This window comes from Aulostomus chinensis, chromosome 2 (assembly GCF_037954235.1).
Source record: "Aulostomus chinensis isolate RoL2024-O1b breed Wild chromosome 2, RoL_Achi_v1.0, whole genome shotgun sequence".
NCBI classification, from domain to species: Eukaryota; Metazoa; Chordata; class Actinopteri; order Syngnathiformes; family Aulostomidae; genus Aulostomus; species Aulostomus chinensis.
Window position 1 is genome coordinate 25236427 of NC_141321.1, and position 17545 is coordinate 25253971.

Here is a 17545-nt window from a genome sequence, read left to right on the forward strand (position 1 = left end):
CTTTCCGTCTCCTAACACACCAACTTTTTGACAGGTATTATTTATTATGCTTATTTTATATTCTTTCTTTAATCATGATTGTGTATTCCAGTGATGTGCCCTACTCAGGAGGCAATATCACCGTCAGTCTGCTGACCCCAGAGCCAAACCCAAGGCCAGGCTATAATGATTTCTACAACACCCCTGCCCTTCAGAAGATGGTACATGCCACTCAGGTCAGGTTACACCTTAGAGGCCAGTACCACACCAGAGCAGCAGGGGTGGACCTACGACACAGATACTACGCCATCAGTGAGATCACCGTCACTGGCAGGTGAGTGGTTTAGTCATGATGCAGAAACCCAATGTAAGCTCCCTAGAGTGACGTCTATGATTGGAAGGTTTTGATGGTCTTTGTAATGATTAATGTAATGATTTTAAAGTTCTGGAATTCAGTTATCCATGGTGTGTTTCAAGTATTTACAAAAATGATTTTTGGAATTGGGGCCGACTGATTCTCATAAGCATTGTTTTGACTCGCGATTTTAGTTGGATGGTATTTGTTATTTTTTTCCATTTTTACTGAAAGAAATTTAAAAATTATGTATTTGCTTTGTTTTTGTGTGGTTTTGGAGCAAACAAGCATATATATTACTTCTGTAGGATATGATATGTAGGCTGGAGCATCTCTGTAACGCCACAAAAATTCACCTGTAAAAGTATTTGGGACACATTTCACCTTCATCAAATAACTTTGCATTGCATTTGACCATGAATCAGTTTTGATAACTTTTCAATTTGTTGTTCAACTCCAGCTGAGATATTTTGACTTTACCCCCCCCTCCCGAGACCCTCCCTGCCATGACTCAACTGATTACATGACATGAAATTTGAACGATTTAGGCTTATGTCTTTACATCATTAGGGTTATTTTTTTTCAATCTTTAGTCCCTCATAACCACAAAACCATAGGACAACACAGGCTGTGTGTGACTCCTCATGAAAAGTAGATTGAACTTCACGGTACAAATAAATTTCTCCACTTTGTTAATAATCAGAGCCATAATTGATGGGAAGAAAAGATCCATCCAGTGGTGGTTTAGAAGAATTCAAAAGAACAGCTTTACTGCTTGAAGAATATTTTGACAGACTGTTGGATTTCAGCCGAGCTTTTCTGAGAGTAATTGTGAATACATCTCTTCATTAGATTGACAGAGTGACTCTTTTTTTATGACTGTGGTAATTATAGGATTATGCAGGAGGCAATCATTTCTAACTCTTACTCTCCTTCCCCTCCCTCTAAGCTGTTTTAATTAGTAGCTTGTTACACTCAAGTATGAGAAACAGAGATTTAGAGCTGCTGAAATCTTATCTTTGCCTTCTTTCCCCCCCCACCCACTCTTTCATTCTTCTTCTGCTGCTGTCTTCATTTGCTAATAAGACATGTAAATGGGCATGTTGGCAAGAGAGAGTACACCAATAACTTGAGTGAGTGAGTGTGTGTGTGTGTGTGTGGTCATTGGTGTATGGCTGTGCTGCTTTTATGTGTTAAAAGAAAATCCCCGTGATGTTACATAAGCACACATTATGGTGGTCCAGGAATCTCATCTTTTCAAATCTTTATAGTATTTCAGTACAGCAAGTCATTTTCTAGCATTTATTCACCGAGACGATGATTGCAATACCAGTCTTATACTCAATTGATAAAGAAGTATTTTGGTGCTGCTGTTTGCCTCTTCTGTGCAACAAAGGGTGAGGACAATGATTTTCAATTTACATCAAATTTACTCAAAGAATTTGATGGTGGAAGCTCAGTGTGGAACAACAAGGTGAGGGGGAGAGAACATCAGGTACAAATATTCACTTGGACTCAAGGATGAAATAAACTGAATTACAGGTTTAAGACACAGTTACACTCAAATGTCTCAGGATGAAATGGTAAAGGGATGACCTCTTATATCCAAAAGGCCATAGGTCAGTTTCCCAATGCTCATTTCTGGTCATTATTAATTGAGGCATTCAATCATGAGACAGTTATTCTTATGTATGTGAGCTTGTTAAGTTTGTGTTGAAATTATGTGTCTGTTTTCAGCGAAATTGAAGCAGAACACACATGTGTGAGTTTGTTTGTGTGTGTGTGTGTATACATATAATATATAATGTGTGTGTGTGTGTGTATATGTGTATGTATATATATGTATGTGTATGTATGTGTATATATGTGTATGTATATATATATGTGTATGTATGTGTATATATGTGTATGTATGTGTGTATATATATACATGTATGTATGTATATATATATATATATATATATATATATATAAAAACAAAACAATTCTATACAAAAAACACTTAAGTTTAATTATAAAGAGACAGAAAACCCTTATTTAGTTTATTCTTCAGATTTGATTAATCTAGTCAGCAGGGCATAGAAAATGGCATAAAGAGAACAAGAGGTGAAAGGAAACATAGGAAAAAGAATGAAAGAGGAAAGGAACCGAGTGTCTGAATGAATAATGAAAAGACTGTGTGTGTGTGTGTGTGTGTGTGTGTGTGTGTGTGTGTGTGTGTGTGTGTGTGTGTGTGTGTGTGTGTGTGTGTGTGAGTGAGAGAGAGAGCAAGAGGGAGACACACTTGGCTGTCTGTAACATGCTATGTTGCCCTGATAATTCTCAGCATGGCATTTATAAATGTTGAATGGGAACTTCCTTATGGCACTATTGTTGTTCCATGAACGAAGGATGAAGGAGACTTTTATTCTTGTTACATTTGTGCTTCCTATTTCAATTCATAACAATTTTAAATCAAAGCTTTGCAAAGTTTTACAGTTCCTCTCTCTGTCTGTCTGTCTCTGTCTCATTCTCTCTCTCTCTCTCTCTCTCTCTCTCTCTCCCTCCCCCCCTCCCCCCTCCTCCTTCTGTCATACGGCCAGATGTGAGTGTCATGGCCATGCTGACCACTGTGACACCAGTGTGACTCCTTATCGCTGTCTGTGTCTGCCTGAGAGCCACACAGAGGGAAGCAATGTGAGTAAAAAGCCTGCCGAACAGTAGATACACAACCTGAGTTTATGTGTCATATGGTTTATACAGTACATATAACACTGCATGATAAAAAAACCCTCTCTTGCACGCCACATCAATCACCCCACTTTCTTCAGTCATCTCGCTCCAACTTCCGTTTGTTATGTTAAGTCAGTTGAGTTGGAGAACTGAATGCTGTGCAGCGTTATATCAAGTGACTCTAGTGTTATTTCGGCAGCAGTTTGCTCCCGCTGTGTCTGTTTCCATTATTCAAACAGCTTCACACAGTCAGTTCATTTAAGAAAATAATCAAACCAGACTAATGATCTGAACCCCCGCTTTCTCTCTCTCTTATTTATCCCTGTTTTTAAAATATCTTCACAACAGCCCATATTAGTTTGTCTGAAATTAACAATTTCTCATCGAAAAGCACGACACCTGTTTTAAGTTCGCTTTTTCTGATTATAGATAGAGACAATAATAGTTTAGTGGAAGTGGCTTGATCTTCTTAGACATTAAATGCTGTTAATTGTCTTTCTAGGGGACAAATATTGTATACTAACAGTACCAGGCAGTTTTTGCACTCAGGTACCGTCAGTAACAGTGCAGTACGTGGAGCAGTCCTTTCTTTGTTGGCCTGTATAAAGCTGGTTGGCACAGGCCTCATGAAGGGTTCCGCCAGGACACGGCCTGAACCAGAGTAAGGGTCAAATTTTGTGTTTCACATTGTTGTTGCAAGTCCAGCATTCAGCAAAGTGACCCATATGTAAATATTTAATTAGACCAACTGTGGGTGACTTCTCAGTCCAGCCACTTGGTTTAACGTTGCTTTCTTCTGCAGAAAAATATCCCCACGTATATGAGGATAGTGGGTCTTATCTATCTTCACCCACCCACATGTCTTTCAAAGGCCCAGTCAGTCCATCGTATCATAGCACTGGTGTGTTGCTTAATGCTTTCAACTTTCAAATTAGTTTGATGTAAACCTTTTGGTCAGGCCTCGCATGCAACAGTGCTAATACAACTTGTCAGGTAATAGTCAGCATCCCCCCCAACAAAATCCTTGCTTTCAACATGACTGCTCGACCTCACCGTTGCACCGGGCAGCCTACATTATTCACTACTAATGTATCATTCATACACCAGCGCTGGGGTGTTTGTGTGTTTTAGACGGAGCCAGCAGACACCGTCAGTGCAGAAGTACGAATGTCAACAAGCAGCAGTTCAGTTGCTTAACTCAAACTCCTCACACACACACACACACACACACACACACACACACACACACACACACACACACACACACACACACACACATATACACACACACACACATTCCTGAAAAAGTCTTCAATGATATCCACATGCCGACACACAGGGAAACACAAACACACATACTTCTAAAAATCCCATGTGCATGCGTCTGTGTTCATTTCTTGCCCCTAGATGCTGCAGGGATAAAACAGGGATGTGGGCCGTCCTAGGTTAGGACCAGCAAGTCTTTAAGTAGATATTCCATTCACTCAGCGTTTCAGAGAATATGGACCCATTCAGGTCCCCCTTCTCATTGTTTGTTATGGGAATGCCAGTTGGGTTATTTTCTATTTGGCTGAAGTCAGCGCACCTGAGTGCAAACGATCGCATTGATCAAATTCATACCTTATTTGTATTGAAAAGCTGTAGAATATAGTACATACCTCCAGCAGAGGGTACCTCCTCTAGTTTGCCGTGTTGTGTACCGCAATATTTGAAATTGATACCTGAGTGACTGCCGGACATTCTGTGCTGTACATCTTTTGAGAGATCCTTCATTTTTGTTCTAAATGAACTGTGCTGACTTAAAAAGTACGCCCTGGCTTTTGGTGATACACACTCTACCCCACTGGCAGTATAGGAAACTGTTACCGCAGGCACAGTATACAGAAGATGCCGGTCCAGTCTGAGGGTCCTGACCCATCACTGAACACTTCCAATGATCTTTTTTCTGGCAGGATCCAGGATAAATGAAGTCCTGATTGAATCCCTACAGCAATTGATGGGAGCAGGACTGTTAGGCTTTTAAATCTGCAGTGGCAGAGTTTACACCACCAACATACAGACCAGTCCGCTTCAGTAGAACCACACACACACGTCTAAACACATCAGACATCAGACGAGTTGCTTAACACTCAATACTCTACTTTTTGTAAAGGAATGTTAAATGTGACTTCAGGCACTCTCTTCAGCTGCAAGTAAACAGTGAAACACACTCTCAAATACGCAGGACTTAAAGTCAATAATCAGGAAACTGCATTTATATGTTCATTTACACATGTACCTTTTTAACACACACATGTACACTATAATTGCTAGATAAATACATGTCATCTTCCAGGTTAATGCAAGTGAAAAACATTTCTTTGCTTCTCTTTCTCACCCTGTCTATCTCTCTCTTTTTATTTCCGCTCTCTCTGTCCCCCTGTTTCTATCTTCCTCTCTTTGTTGTTCGCTCTCTGTCTCATACTCTGTCTTCCTCTCCCGGGTCACAGTTTAAGTAATGTCTTAAATCGACTAGAACAATGACATTCCCTCAGCATGCATCTCTAATCAGCTCTCTTTCTCTCTCTCTCTCTGTTTGTCTTCTGCTTCATTTCACTCAGCCGTTTTCTTTACTACCCCTCACATTTTATTGCCTGGGTTTCTAAGTATTTTTTTTCAGTATGTTTTGTTGTTATTTCCAAAATACACACACAAAGATATAAAAACAAAACATATAAAGGCATGGCCCAGTTGTTGCTTCTCCTCCGCCCAATGTGTATGTTCTGCAGTGTGTTAAAACAGTTTTTATGTACATCACTAAAATGATGAGGTTTTTAGGTATTACAATCTTTCTCACCTTTTCTGCCATGCATACTCTTGAATGATGCAACAGAAATAGCAAGATTAGTAATATTTTTATTACGTTTTTATTTGTGTAGTGATGTGTTTTATATATACTCCTTTCTACAGAAACATTTCTTGGAAAGACATGAGTGTATACAGTCTGTCTATGTACATTCTTGTGTAAGCATTTTTATATGTAGGTCCAACCGTGCATGTGTGTGTGCGTGCGCGCGCGTGTAGGTGTGTGTTCCTGTCGGTGTGCACATTTCTCCCAAACCTGTCCATGTCATCTCTCTGACTGAATATTCAGGACCTTTCTTCTGTCTCCGTAATAAAAGGCTGTGGGGAATATTAGCGTTTAATATTGCATGCCTTCTGTTGACTTGAATCGGCCTAGCGCCATGACGGATGTTGTACTAATCTGCAGAATTTCCACAGTGACATTAAAGTGACAGAAATGCTCAGACATGTGTCAAGATGATCAACGGGGGCCTTGGAAGACTCACACTTAAACTCACACTCTCAAACGCGCACACACACTCTCTTCCACTTTCTCACTCTGTCTTTTGATGCTTTCTTATGTGCACTCTGTGTCAGACTTGATCTCTCATTCTGTCAGTCTGTCTCTCCACAACTGATGGATTCAGTCATGTCTGAAAACTATATCATATTGTATTTCACATCAGACCATACACTCTACTCTCTGTTGTCCAATGTCTCTATCATTTGATGCTTCAGCAAAGCATGTTGGGACTCAAATGTTGTCTTATATCAGTTGGTGCAGTTGAAAAATAACATTTTTATTTTGGTTTATCAGTTCTCATTACATTTTTCATTTGTCCTACATGCATTTTGGTTGTTGATTTGATCCCAGTGAACAAATTATGAGTCTTATCCATGTGTGTCACTACAGCTGAACAAAACTGAAAGTCTCCATTTTCCATCTAAAATGGAAAAAATACAGAAACCATGAATCCTTGGATCCAAACCACAACGCATTTAAAATTTGTGGTTGCAAAAAAGTCTGACATGATTATCTTATGTCAGAATATTAAATGTTCAATGTACTTCCGTCAACCAATCACCTGATTAATCGATTAATTATTTCAGCTCTATTGAATTTGATTTATTTTTGTTTATTCCAGCACTAAAAGTTTTGAGATCCAAAATATTTCTTCTGCGTAAGCTATGCTCAAAGGATGTTTTGAGATGTTTACTCACCTACGAGTTTTGTGTATTTTGTGCATGAACTTTATATGAATTTGTATTTGAAAACTGTCTTTTTTTGTGTGTTTGTGTGTGTGTGTGTGGGTGTGCGATAGCTATTGATGGCTTAGTGACATTAAGTCGGGTTGTCCAGGATCTGTGTTGCAAACATCTGCTTCAGCAGCAGATTTTCACCTAGGCAGGGGTTAACCGTGTTAACTTCAGATGCAAACACAACACAAGTTTATACACACACACACACACACACACACTAGTGACACGACCTTTCCAGTGAGAGCGTGAAATTGGTCATGGCATTTAGGATAAGATGAGTTGCCCCAGCAGATTAATGCACACATACACACACATGCACGCACGAACACACACACACTCTCACACACACACACTCTCACACACACACAAGCGCAGGCACGCACGCACACATGTGACAGGCCATCTGAATGTCCACATATCCATTAGACGAGGTTCCTCACTCAGCAGATTTTGTCAAAACATTGAGTGAAAAAAAGATCTTATCCTTTCCTCTGCAACACACCAGCACACACATCTGCTTCTCTGTCGTCTTTTTGTATCCATTTTACTGCACATCTAAGGAAATGTCTTGTAAACCACCAATTTTTTCATAATGCAAATTGTCTGAGAACAGGCACTACAACTTAGTTTCTATTTATATGAAGTACACGAACAGCAGTCCTCACTTTTTGTGTATTGAAAGTTATAAGAATCCCAACATATGTATTGCATATTCAAGGACATTTTCTATCACTTTTGTTAAAAAAACAAACAAAAAAGTAGTTCCTCCAAGCATATGAGCACATATCAATATTTAGTATTTTGTGGTTCATAAAAAGCACTGAAACATGTCATGTACACAGTCTTTGCATTTTTATCCTAGTTTTTCAAAAATGCTGACTTAGAACAAGATGAAGACTCAAACTTCCATTTTTTTGTCAGTTATCATTCCATTACGATTTTCAAGACTTCAGACCAGGGCTACCCAAACTTTTCCCTGAGTGATGAAAGCCACACTAATTGCTGGACCGAGGGGCCTTAAGCAAACACATATTGGGATGCTTTAAACCATATATGGAGCCAAATAGTTTTTTGTTTTAAATGTGACAATGACCCATCAATGTTGTCACTTGCTTCAGTTCTGACACTACAGTTTGTCACTGCAAGACAGTGCATTGTGCAGAAACCATAAGAAATGTCTTGTGGAACAAACTAATAAGTCAGCTTTCAGATGTTGCGCTGAGGTACATTACCAGACAACTGCCCATGCCTAGAAGGATACTTTATCTTAAAGTAGGTGTAATTTTGCTGCTGTTACCGTGCAGACGCTGGAGCGCCATCAAAACCTTTTGTATGAAGAGGAGAATGAACACGTGCACTCTTCTTTTAACTCCCAAACACCAGTCCCTCGACTAATTAGCAGGCTGGGAGGGAGAGAAGGTAATGTGATGTTGAATGAAAAGAAAAGAGAAGAAAGAAAAAATCCTCTCCCTTTCATTTGGTATGGTAATATTTCCTGCTCACATTCTCACCGTGGCTATGAGAACAAGCAGTTGGGGGACGGTAGAGACGGGGGGGATGGGGTGGGGGGGTGGGAAACTAAGGGAGATGAACAGAAAGAGAGGAGGTAGAAGAGGAATGAAGGGTGGAGGACTTGATGAGATGGACGAGGGAGGGATACATGGGAGAGGGGAAGGGAAACTCACTGCATCTTTTTCCTGAACTCATCCCCAGTGGATGAGACGAAGAGTGAGAAGTAGCAAGAGCTTTCTATTCAACGTGCAGAAAGAAAAGTGCCTTTGATATGTGAGATGTTTCTGGACACAGAGTTCAGGATAAACCACAGACTGTCAGCATGCGCACAGCCCAGGACCCCTGTAGAATTACATGTCCCAAGACGCACACCGTTGTGCTTGTGTGTGTGTGTGTGTGTGTAGGTCTTTACATGCATGGGGTTTTCATGCTTCATGTGTGTACATGCTGTCTCTGGAGAATATCTTGCTGCTTCATTCAATCCTGCTAATAATCACCCCAAGGGGAACAAAGCTCAACTGTGTACACACACACACACACACACACACACACACACACACACACAAACACAAACAAACAAAAGTACAGATATTTAAACCCATGAGATCTTGTTCACTGTCTGGATGCATAAGAAGCGTGTTTGTCTTCTTAAATCTTCTTTTGAAGTGGGTAGGCAGTTCACTTCCTATTTCTTTCATTTGATAATGGCCACTATAGCAACATAACTGAGAGATGATGATCAAATTAAAAGAATGTGACCCACTTATTTTAATCAAGATGAATTAAACTGTAATTATTTGTATTAAGATGTATGTGTGGTATACAGACGAGTGATGTGCTGTAACACCAGAGCAGTACAAGTACCCTGTGGAGTTCTTGATCAGTAGTGCTAGTGTCTGGGCCTCATGAACACACGAGTTTGTTATTCGACACAATTGTATGTTTTTAATACAAAGTTTAGTCTTACAGGAAGCAAGCAAAGCCTGATGACTATTCAGAACCCCTTGTTTCTGACATCTATTGTGTACCTGGCAACTGTCAACAACCAGGCTTTCAAAGTCAGAACAGAGTTACAGATAGGAAACAAAGCCTGTTGGCTGACTGTAACTGACTGAGGGTTTAAAAATCCCAAACTGTGTACGACCATTTCATGAATCGGGCCCACAGTTTACATGAGTGGTTCTCTGTTCTTTTGGTGCACTAAACGACAGGTAGCTGACACAATAAACATTCCTACAGTACCAAAATGTGTACATCATAAACAATATTGATGGTTCGCTGAACTTTTATTTGTATAAAGAGCCCCACCCTCCTTTTAAACGTGTAACTGTATGATTTAAATTTCTTATATTGGAACCTCGCTCCATGTGTGTGTAATTCACAAGAGGCTTTTGCCGCCTCCTCATTCTTCAATCTTTCTACATTTTTTTCTCCCTCTCCTTTTTAATTTGTAAAACACAACATGTTTTTTTTCTCATTTCTGTTCACACCAGTTTCCTATATTTTTCACTACCTCTTCTTCTTCACCAGTATACAAAATAGGACCCCACCCCCATTTCCCTTTACACCCCTATTCCCCCTCCCCTGTGTGTCATACATAATGGGCCCAGTGCAGGTCTGCATGTGTCAACCATGGGGGGAACTCCCGTGTTTTTTAATACATTTTTAATCCCACCATTTGATGCCCCCCTTGTCCACCATAATTTGTACTGACTGCTGAACAAAATCAAAGAGCTGCTTCTCGCCTCTGCTGCTCTCTGCTACAGAAAACTGCATTCTTTATTTCCTTATCCCCCCCCCCCCTCCCCATTTCCCTCCCCGGCTAACACCTTGCTATGTTTATTTTGACATGAAAGTGGGACTTTGTGAAAGCGTTAGTGAGCAAGTCACTCCTCATTAGCAATCTGATTTCCCTATGCTGTGTGTGTGTATGCGAGTGTGTGTGTGTGTGTGTGTGTGTGTGTGTGAATATACTGACTATTATATAGTAGAGAATACCTCTGTGTTTTCTATTCAGTTATGTGTATTCTTCTTTTCTCTCTTTAGATTTTGATTTACATGGACCACTGATTTTCCTCTTATTCAGTTTCCTTCCCTGTAATTCAGTTTCTCTCTCTTTTCACCATCTCTAATTCATTGTCTTTGTTCAACAAAAGCAAGCATCTTGTACTGTATGTCATGGGACACATTTAAATGCATACACACGCATATTCTAATTTGGAGTAAATGTATAGTTAGACTTTTTTTAACGCTTATTTTGAAATGAATCTTTATCACTTGTTTTAGAAACGAGGATGTCATTCTTTAAAATATTTTCTTGCAGTCTCATGGTGGTTAAACTACTTTCAGTTACTGGCTTAATGTGTGTGTGTGTGTGTGTGTGTGTGTGTGTGTGTGTGTGTGTGTGTGAGCAAAAGTCTGCATCTGTGCATACCTGAAGGCATTCTTGCATGAATTTTGGTTAGGTCGTATTCACACCACAGGGTATATTACAGGATAATTTGATACATTTATTTCTCTATTTACATGTGCAACTCTTCTCTACAGTGCCAGTATTGTGCACCTCTCTTCAATGACAAACCATTCAAGTCAGGTGACCAGCTGCAGCCTATGAACTGTAGGCCTTGCCAATGTCATGGCCACGCCCACTCCTGTCATTACGATGCCCAAGCTGATGACCAGCCGAATGAGCACTACCTGGGAGGAGGAGGCGTCTGTGACAACTGCATGCACAACACCACAGGTACGGTGTTGCCTACATTTACAGCTGCACAAACTGAGGGGTTTAATTGATCACATTGTCTCCAGTATTTAAGTTGAGTGAGTGTTGGGTTTCTACCAACCCTCTTGCTCCTCCTCTTTACATGTTTTATACCCCCCCCTTCCCCCCCCTCAGGTAGGAACTGTGAGCGGTGTATAAGTGGGTTTTTCAGGTTGGAGGAGTCTGATCCCACTTCACCAAATGTGTGTCAGCCCTGTAACTGTCACACTGATGGATGCGTCAACGGCAGCATGGAGTGTTTCCAGGTACAGCATTTGTAAAAATAGTTATATGATTTTTTCCCCCCTTTTTCTCCTCACTGACCTGTTATCATCTCTCTCTGCATTTCACACCCTCAGGCTGGAGGTCAGTGTCAGTGTAAGGCAGCAGTAACAGGTCTTCGCTGTGAAAACTGTTTACCAGGGTGGTACGGTCTTCAAGCCTCAAACCCACTGGGCTGCATCCGTTGTAACTGCAGTGATGTTGGTGTCATCAGCGCCTCAACAGGAGGAGTTCTCAAGTGCAACCAGGACACAGGACAGTGCCACTGTAAACCTCATGCCGCAGGTACTGATAAAGGTGTCATCTCATATTTTTGTTCTTATTTTATTTCTCTATGTGTAAGTTGAGGTGGTAAAGTGTCCATTCTGCATTGTTTTGCACTGCACTTCTCATTTGTGTGTGTCAGAAGATGTGGTTGCTTCTTTTACTTCGGGCGATATGTCATCCAGAAAGTGTGCTTTGCTTTGTAAGTTCTCACAAATCATTCTCTCGAGGTTACAAAAATGTTTATTCTCCACTGCATTATGTGTTTGTGTGAAGTGTGCAGAAAGAACCTGTCACATACATTTAACTTGACGCTAATGGCCACCAACTACAAACAACAGCAAGAACCATCCCAAAATGTCAACATATAAACTCCCGAGAGCATCTTCTGTTATATCCCTGTCATCTTGATCCAGCGGTGTGCTCAGTTGTGGGTGAGGTATGGCTTTCTTGGGATGGTATCCAATTTTCGACTCTTTAAAACCTTGCTCAAATGCCACTGTGGTGCCACGTATTACCAGTATCCACTTCGTACCACTATACAACTTCTCTTTACATTGGCACTCATGACGAATTGCTTCAAATTTCAAAAATCCTGTGATTTTCAACTGATAGAAAGCATTTCAGACACATTGAGGACATTGTCACTGTTGTTTACCACTGCAACAGCGCCGATGATAACTTTTCTTACAAAATAACATCAAGTTCTTTGTTGTAAGTTTTCATTACCACAGATACTCAGTTTAATTGTCCTGTAATGGAATCTTAATTAATACGTAGGCTCAACTGCCTATTGGGGGAAACACACAAGCAAAAGTGGCTATACTGTGTGCACACACAAAATAGGCATGTTTGTACACACACTCATAAACACACACACGTATCCCAAAGTGTTTTGCCAGCCAAAATAAACAGGCTTTTCTGCTGGCGGTGCTTCCAGCCGTTGTGCTTCTCTTTGTGATAAATGGTTTCACTCTCTCCCCTGTGTGTCTTTGAAGAGCAGGCTCGTATGAAATGCAAAACCGGCCAACGTTCCTCAACTCAACGCATCATGGTTATTGCTAAGCCTTGCTATCAAGGGCCCTCGATTGTGTGTGTGAGTGTGGGCATGCGTATGTGAACTTGTTAATGTGTGTAAGACGTGTGTAGCGTCTGTTTATGTAAATGTAAGGAGGAGAGCGTCTGGATGTGACCATGTGTTCATGCACTTTTGTCTTTGCGTTGCTGTATCTGTTGTATGTAAGAGTTTCTGTATGTTTGTGTGTGTGTGTGTGTTTGTGTTTGCGCATGCATGCGTGCATCCCATCAAGGACTAAGCTGGTATTTAATTCTCTAATTCAATGCCAAGTTGATTAAAACAAACTGCTGCAGCCCCTTGTATTTTTTCACTCTCCTTCTTACAAGACTCACTTTTTTCTGTCCTTGTTTGTTTGGTTGCTCCCACAGGTATTTTTGAGAAATGAGATTTGATTATGGCAATTTATTACCGCCAAGCTGATACTTTGAGTAGAGCAATGGCAGGCATGCTTCAGAAGGACGGAATTGAAATGTGCACACACAGACACACACACACACACACACACACTCATAACAAGGTGCCAGAGTGTAGTGTGTACATAATAGTGTTTGAAATGGTGATGCATGAGCCTGTTAACCAGCTGGCTACTGATAAAAGGGCTGGGTCATGTCCTGAAATCACACACACACACACACACTTGCATGTGTTCATGCACAACTCAACACCAAATCACCTCCTTTCTTTTCTGATCATTTATCTTCTTACACATTTCATTCACTAATGTGCTCTGTTGTTTATCTTCTTACTTTTCTGTTTTCATCTCTAATCCTCTCACTTGAAAAGCATATTCCAAAATCAGGTTGTAACCTCAGTTCAATCCACGTCTAGAATATTAAAAAGAAATTGCCATCAAGATATTTTGTTTTTAACAATTGTGTAATTTTTTTTATGAAAATATTGAGCACAAAAGATCACATCATTGTTAGGATTGTAAGTACCAGTCTGCAGATTTGACACTCATACACACACTCACACACACATACAAATATAGACACCAAACCTTTACTGTCCCGGCCCTACTATGAAATATGATCTATAGCGAGAGAAATACTCCTATCTGTAAAATCATTAAAGTAGGGGGACCGAGGGAAATGCCACACACCCACACACACACACACACTAGCATCTGCACGAAGACAGATGTACAGGTATGCTCTCATGAATGTATGTGCAGACACACACATTCACACCCACCCGCGTATGAACACAGGCTCCCTCATAAACGGCCGTGGCAACTGCGTTGCCCCAGGCATCCATTTAGGGACAGATTGCCTGTCATGGAATACGTATGGCATATTCAAATAAGCCTCGCTCGCTCACACCACATATCATAGTTTAACTAGCCACACAGCACCGCTGCTGTAAACCCTACCTCGGTATGATCAGTTTGTTATTACTATTTACTTATAATCACAATATCTTATAAATATATATTTTTAAACATCAAAATGTAAGACTTTAAAAGGAATCAGTTAAGCTGAGTATTAATAAAGAGTAGCAACTGAGATGCTAGAATGGTTCAAACTTGCATTAGTGCTTCGAGTGTCTTGGCATTGAAAATAATCAGAAATCATGGATGTTTGTCTTAAAGAAAGTATAAAACTTCACGTTTAACTTAACAAGTAGCTGCTTTTTTGACTCTTAACTTTCTTTAATGGTCCAGTTTAATCAACAACATGAGAGACTTTAAATTCATTCGAATTAAAAATCATCAGATATAGACCTACTATCAGATCAGATCTGGCACCTACTATCAGATCAGAGAACAACATTGTCTTATCTGCCCATTTAATGCTTTGAGAAGTTTTCTCTCAAAATGTTTAAATTAACTCACCTTACACTGAATCTAGACCAGATGGTAATTCAGTTTTTCTTTCAAGTTCCTCTATCCATCTTTCCATCCCTTCATCTCCTGGGTTTCTTTCCCCCCCCGTTCTTTTCTTGTACTTGCTTAATTTATTTATTTTCTTGCTGAGTGAAATTAAGTGTTTGGCCTTAGGTGAGTGATCCATCATTTGTAGAGGGCCTGGCCCTAATGATGGCAGTTTTATACACTCACCCACCATTTCTCTCGTTCGCACTCACTCACACATTTGCACACACGATTGGAAACACAGAAAGACTAAACGCTATTTTGTCAACTAGCAAATTACTTTTTAAATGTTCTCTTTTTATCAGGTTTTTTTTTTCATTAGTCCTGGTCTTCAACATTTCTCTGAACAGTTTTTTCCTCTCTCTCTCTCTCTCTCTCTCTCTCTCTCTCATTCTCTCCTCCTCTCTTTTCAGGCTTTTCTTGTGATCGCTGTGAATTCGGTTATTGGAACCTCTCCCACCCAGACGGCTGCCTCCCATGTGATTGCAACCCCCTGGGTTCTCTCAGCTCTTTCTGTGAGCCAGAAGGGGGGCAGTGTGAGTGTAAGCCCGGGGTGGGGGGGCGGCGCTGTGATTCATGTGGCAGTTCTTCATATGGTTTAAAATTGGAGGGATCCTGCACCCCCTGCAACTGCTCACACGAGGGAACAGTACCTGGGACCGACTGTGATTCCCACACAGGCCAATGTGTGTGTAAGGCAAGTTGATGTTTTTCTTATTGCTATTTAATCAAACAGAGTTCAGCAATCACATGAAGCTGTATTGGCACTGATGGCCACAGATCACTACTTTTATTCTGACAAATTATTAGAGTCCTGCTGCGTGTCAAGTGCAACATTTGCAAATGAAACACCAAGAGGCATTTATTGGAATGCTGAGAGGTGGGCGAACCTGAGCATCATAGAGAGAGAAATGAAATTATCTTGCGCTCATTCAGGTTCCACTTTCCCCTAATTGAATAAATTTGTGCCAGCGGGCTGATAACCACTTGTCTTAAGGGAGAAAAAAGAGAGTTTGAGGTGGCTAACAACTAAATGATGTGGCCCAGGGTCTTCACTGTTAGTTAAAAAAAAGGCCGTTTACAATGCAGCTTGACTTTAAATATTATAAATTATAAACAAAACCCTCCTTTTTAATTTTTTTTAACCCAACCATTAACTAAATACGATTGACACTGCAGCCACCACTGACTCAAACATGAACATGACAAATAGAAGTTGTTGCACAAGCAACTTGTTAGGATAAACAGGTTTATCATTATGTTTAATAAGCCCGTGAATCTTTTTCTTTGGCCTGGACACATGGAGTTAAGTGACTGATCACTTCAGCACCTTGTTAGCCTCGGGCAGTTGTTGTCAAACACTGGTGTAACACTTTGATAGCTGGAGTTCTTACAGTGTCAGCTACGCACATCATCTTTCTTCCTCTCAGACACACACACACACACACACACACACACACACACACACACACACACACACACACACACACACACACACACACCAGTCTGTTGTCACCTATCCTTCACTTTGTGTGTCCCCAATATCTTTTTTTTCCCCCCCTCTCTTTTAGGAACATGTGGAAGGCCATCGCTGTGACTCTTGTCGTCATGGTTACCACACCCTGGAGCATCGGAACTCCCTGGGCTGTCTGCCGTGTGTGTGCGACATCACTGGTACTGTGCCAGATGGTGTGTGTGATATGTGGACCGGACAATGCCCGTGCAGAGAGGGAGTGGAGGGAGCACAGTGCACCAACTGTGCCCACAGCTACTATAATAAGAGTTCAGATATCCAGGGTAAGAAAAATGAAATTGAAGTTGTGTCCACATTTAGGTCCAGTCATAAACTTGAGTTCAACATAGTTTACAAGCTGAAGTTCCTCCAAAACTTGACAACGACAAGCTGTACTGTAATCTTGCTGTGTTGTCTTAGGTGTTGAAGGATCGTCCCAGGTCTGTGTACCATGTACCTGTGACCCCAGAGGAACAGTGTCAGGGTCAGTCTGTGACAGCACTACAGGGCAGTGTGTTTGTATTCCAACACGCCATGGAAAGGACTGCGGTAGCTGTCGACCTGGTGAGTGTTCTGGATAATGGATGAACAGAATATGAATCAACAATACAAAGGAAGAGTGATTGGATGAATAAATGAGGCAGGTTGGTTTCTGCCCAAAGGTCAGATTACCAGTGAGGAAACTGGCAAAAAACAATGGATAGCAAATGATGCTACTCAGATCCAATGTTCATTACTGGGGTTGACGTGGCACTCATGCATGGCATGTCAAAATTATTGTGGTCCTGGAGTTTCAGCCCATGTTGTGTGGGAAGATTTTTTTTAGCCTGTTAATGACGTTTAATTTTAGAGACGTTATAGATACACGGATTTCATCTTTCTTCATGACAGGAAACCAGGCGTTTGACCACGTCTCTCTCCTGTAACTCCTTGGTGTTGACTGCAGTGCACTTTGAACTTATTGTTTTGCAATGTGCAAGCATACCAATATCAACAGAAATGTATATTTTTTTGAGGATTGGAAATTTTTGGAACCGTCTCTGAAGTTTGACTAGGGCAAATTAATGTAGGGAAGTTTACTGTCAACACAAATTATGAACGAGTATAATGATTGAATGAAATGTAAAAAGAAT

The 17545-nt window shown here is 40.7% G+C and overlaps 1 protein-coding gene across 1 annotated transcript in view; it reads left to right on the forward strand.

Moving 5' to 3' along the window:
- ush2a (Usher syndrome 2A (autosomal recessive, mild)) overlaps positions 1-17545 on the forward strand; it is a 195230-nt gene that overhangs the window by 30663 nt on the left and 147022 nt on the right. The window contains exons 12-19 of the mRNA XM_086187178.1: positions 92-313; positions 2917-3010; positions 11189-11384; positions 11538-11668; positions 11762-11969; positions 15313-15596; positions 16471-16696; positions 16833-16976. Of these exons, the coding sequence (XP_086043304.1) occupies positions 92-313; positions 2917-3010; positions 11189-11384; positions 11538-11668; positions 11762-11969; positions 15313-15596; positions 16471-16696; positions 16833-16976 (1505 nt within the window). The remainder of the gene's footprint in view (positions 1-91; positions 314-2916; positions 3011-11188; positions 11385-11537; positions 11669-11761; positions 11970-15312; positions 15597-16470; positions 16697-16832; positions 16977-17545) is intronic.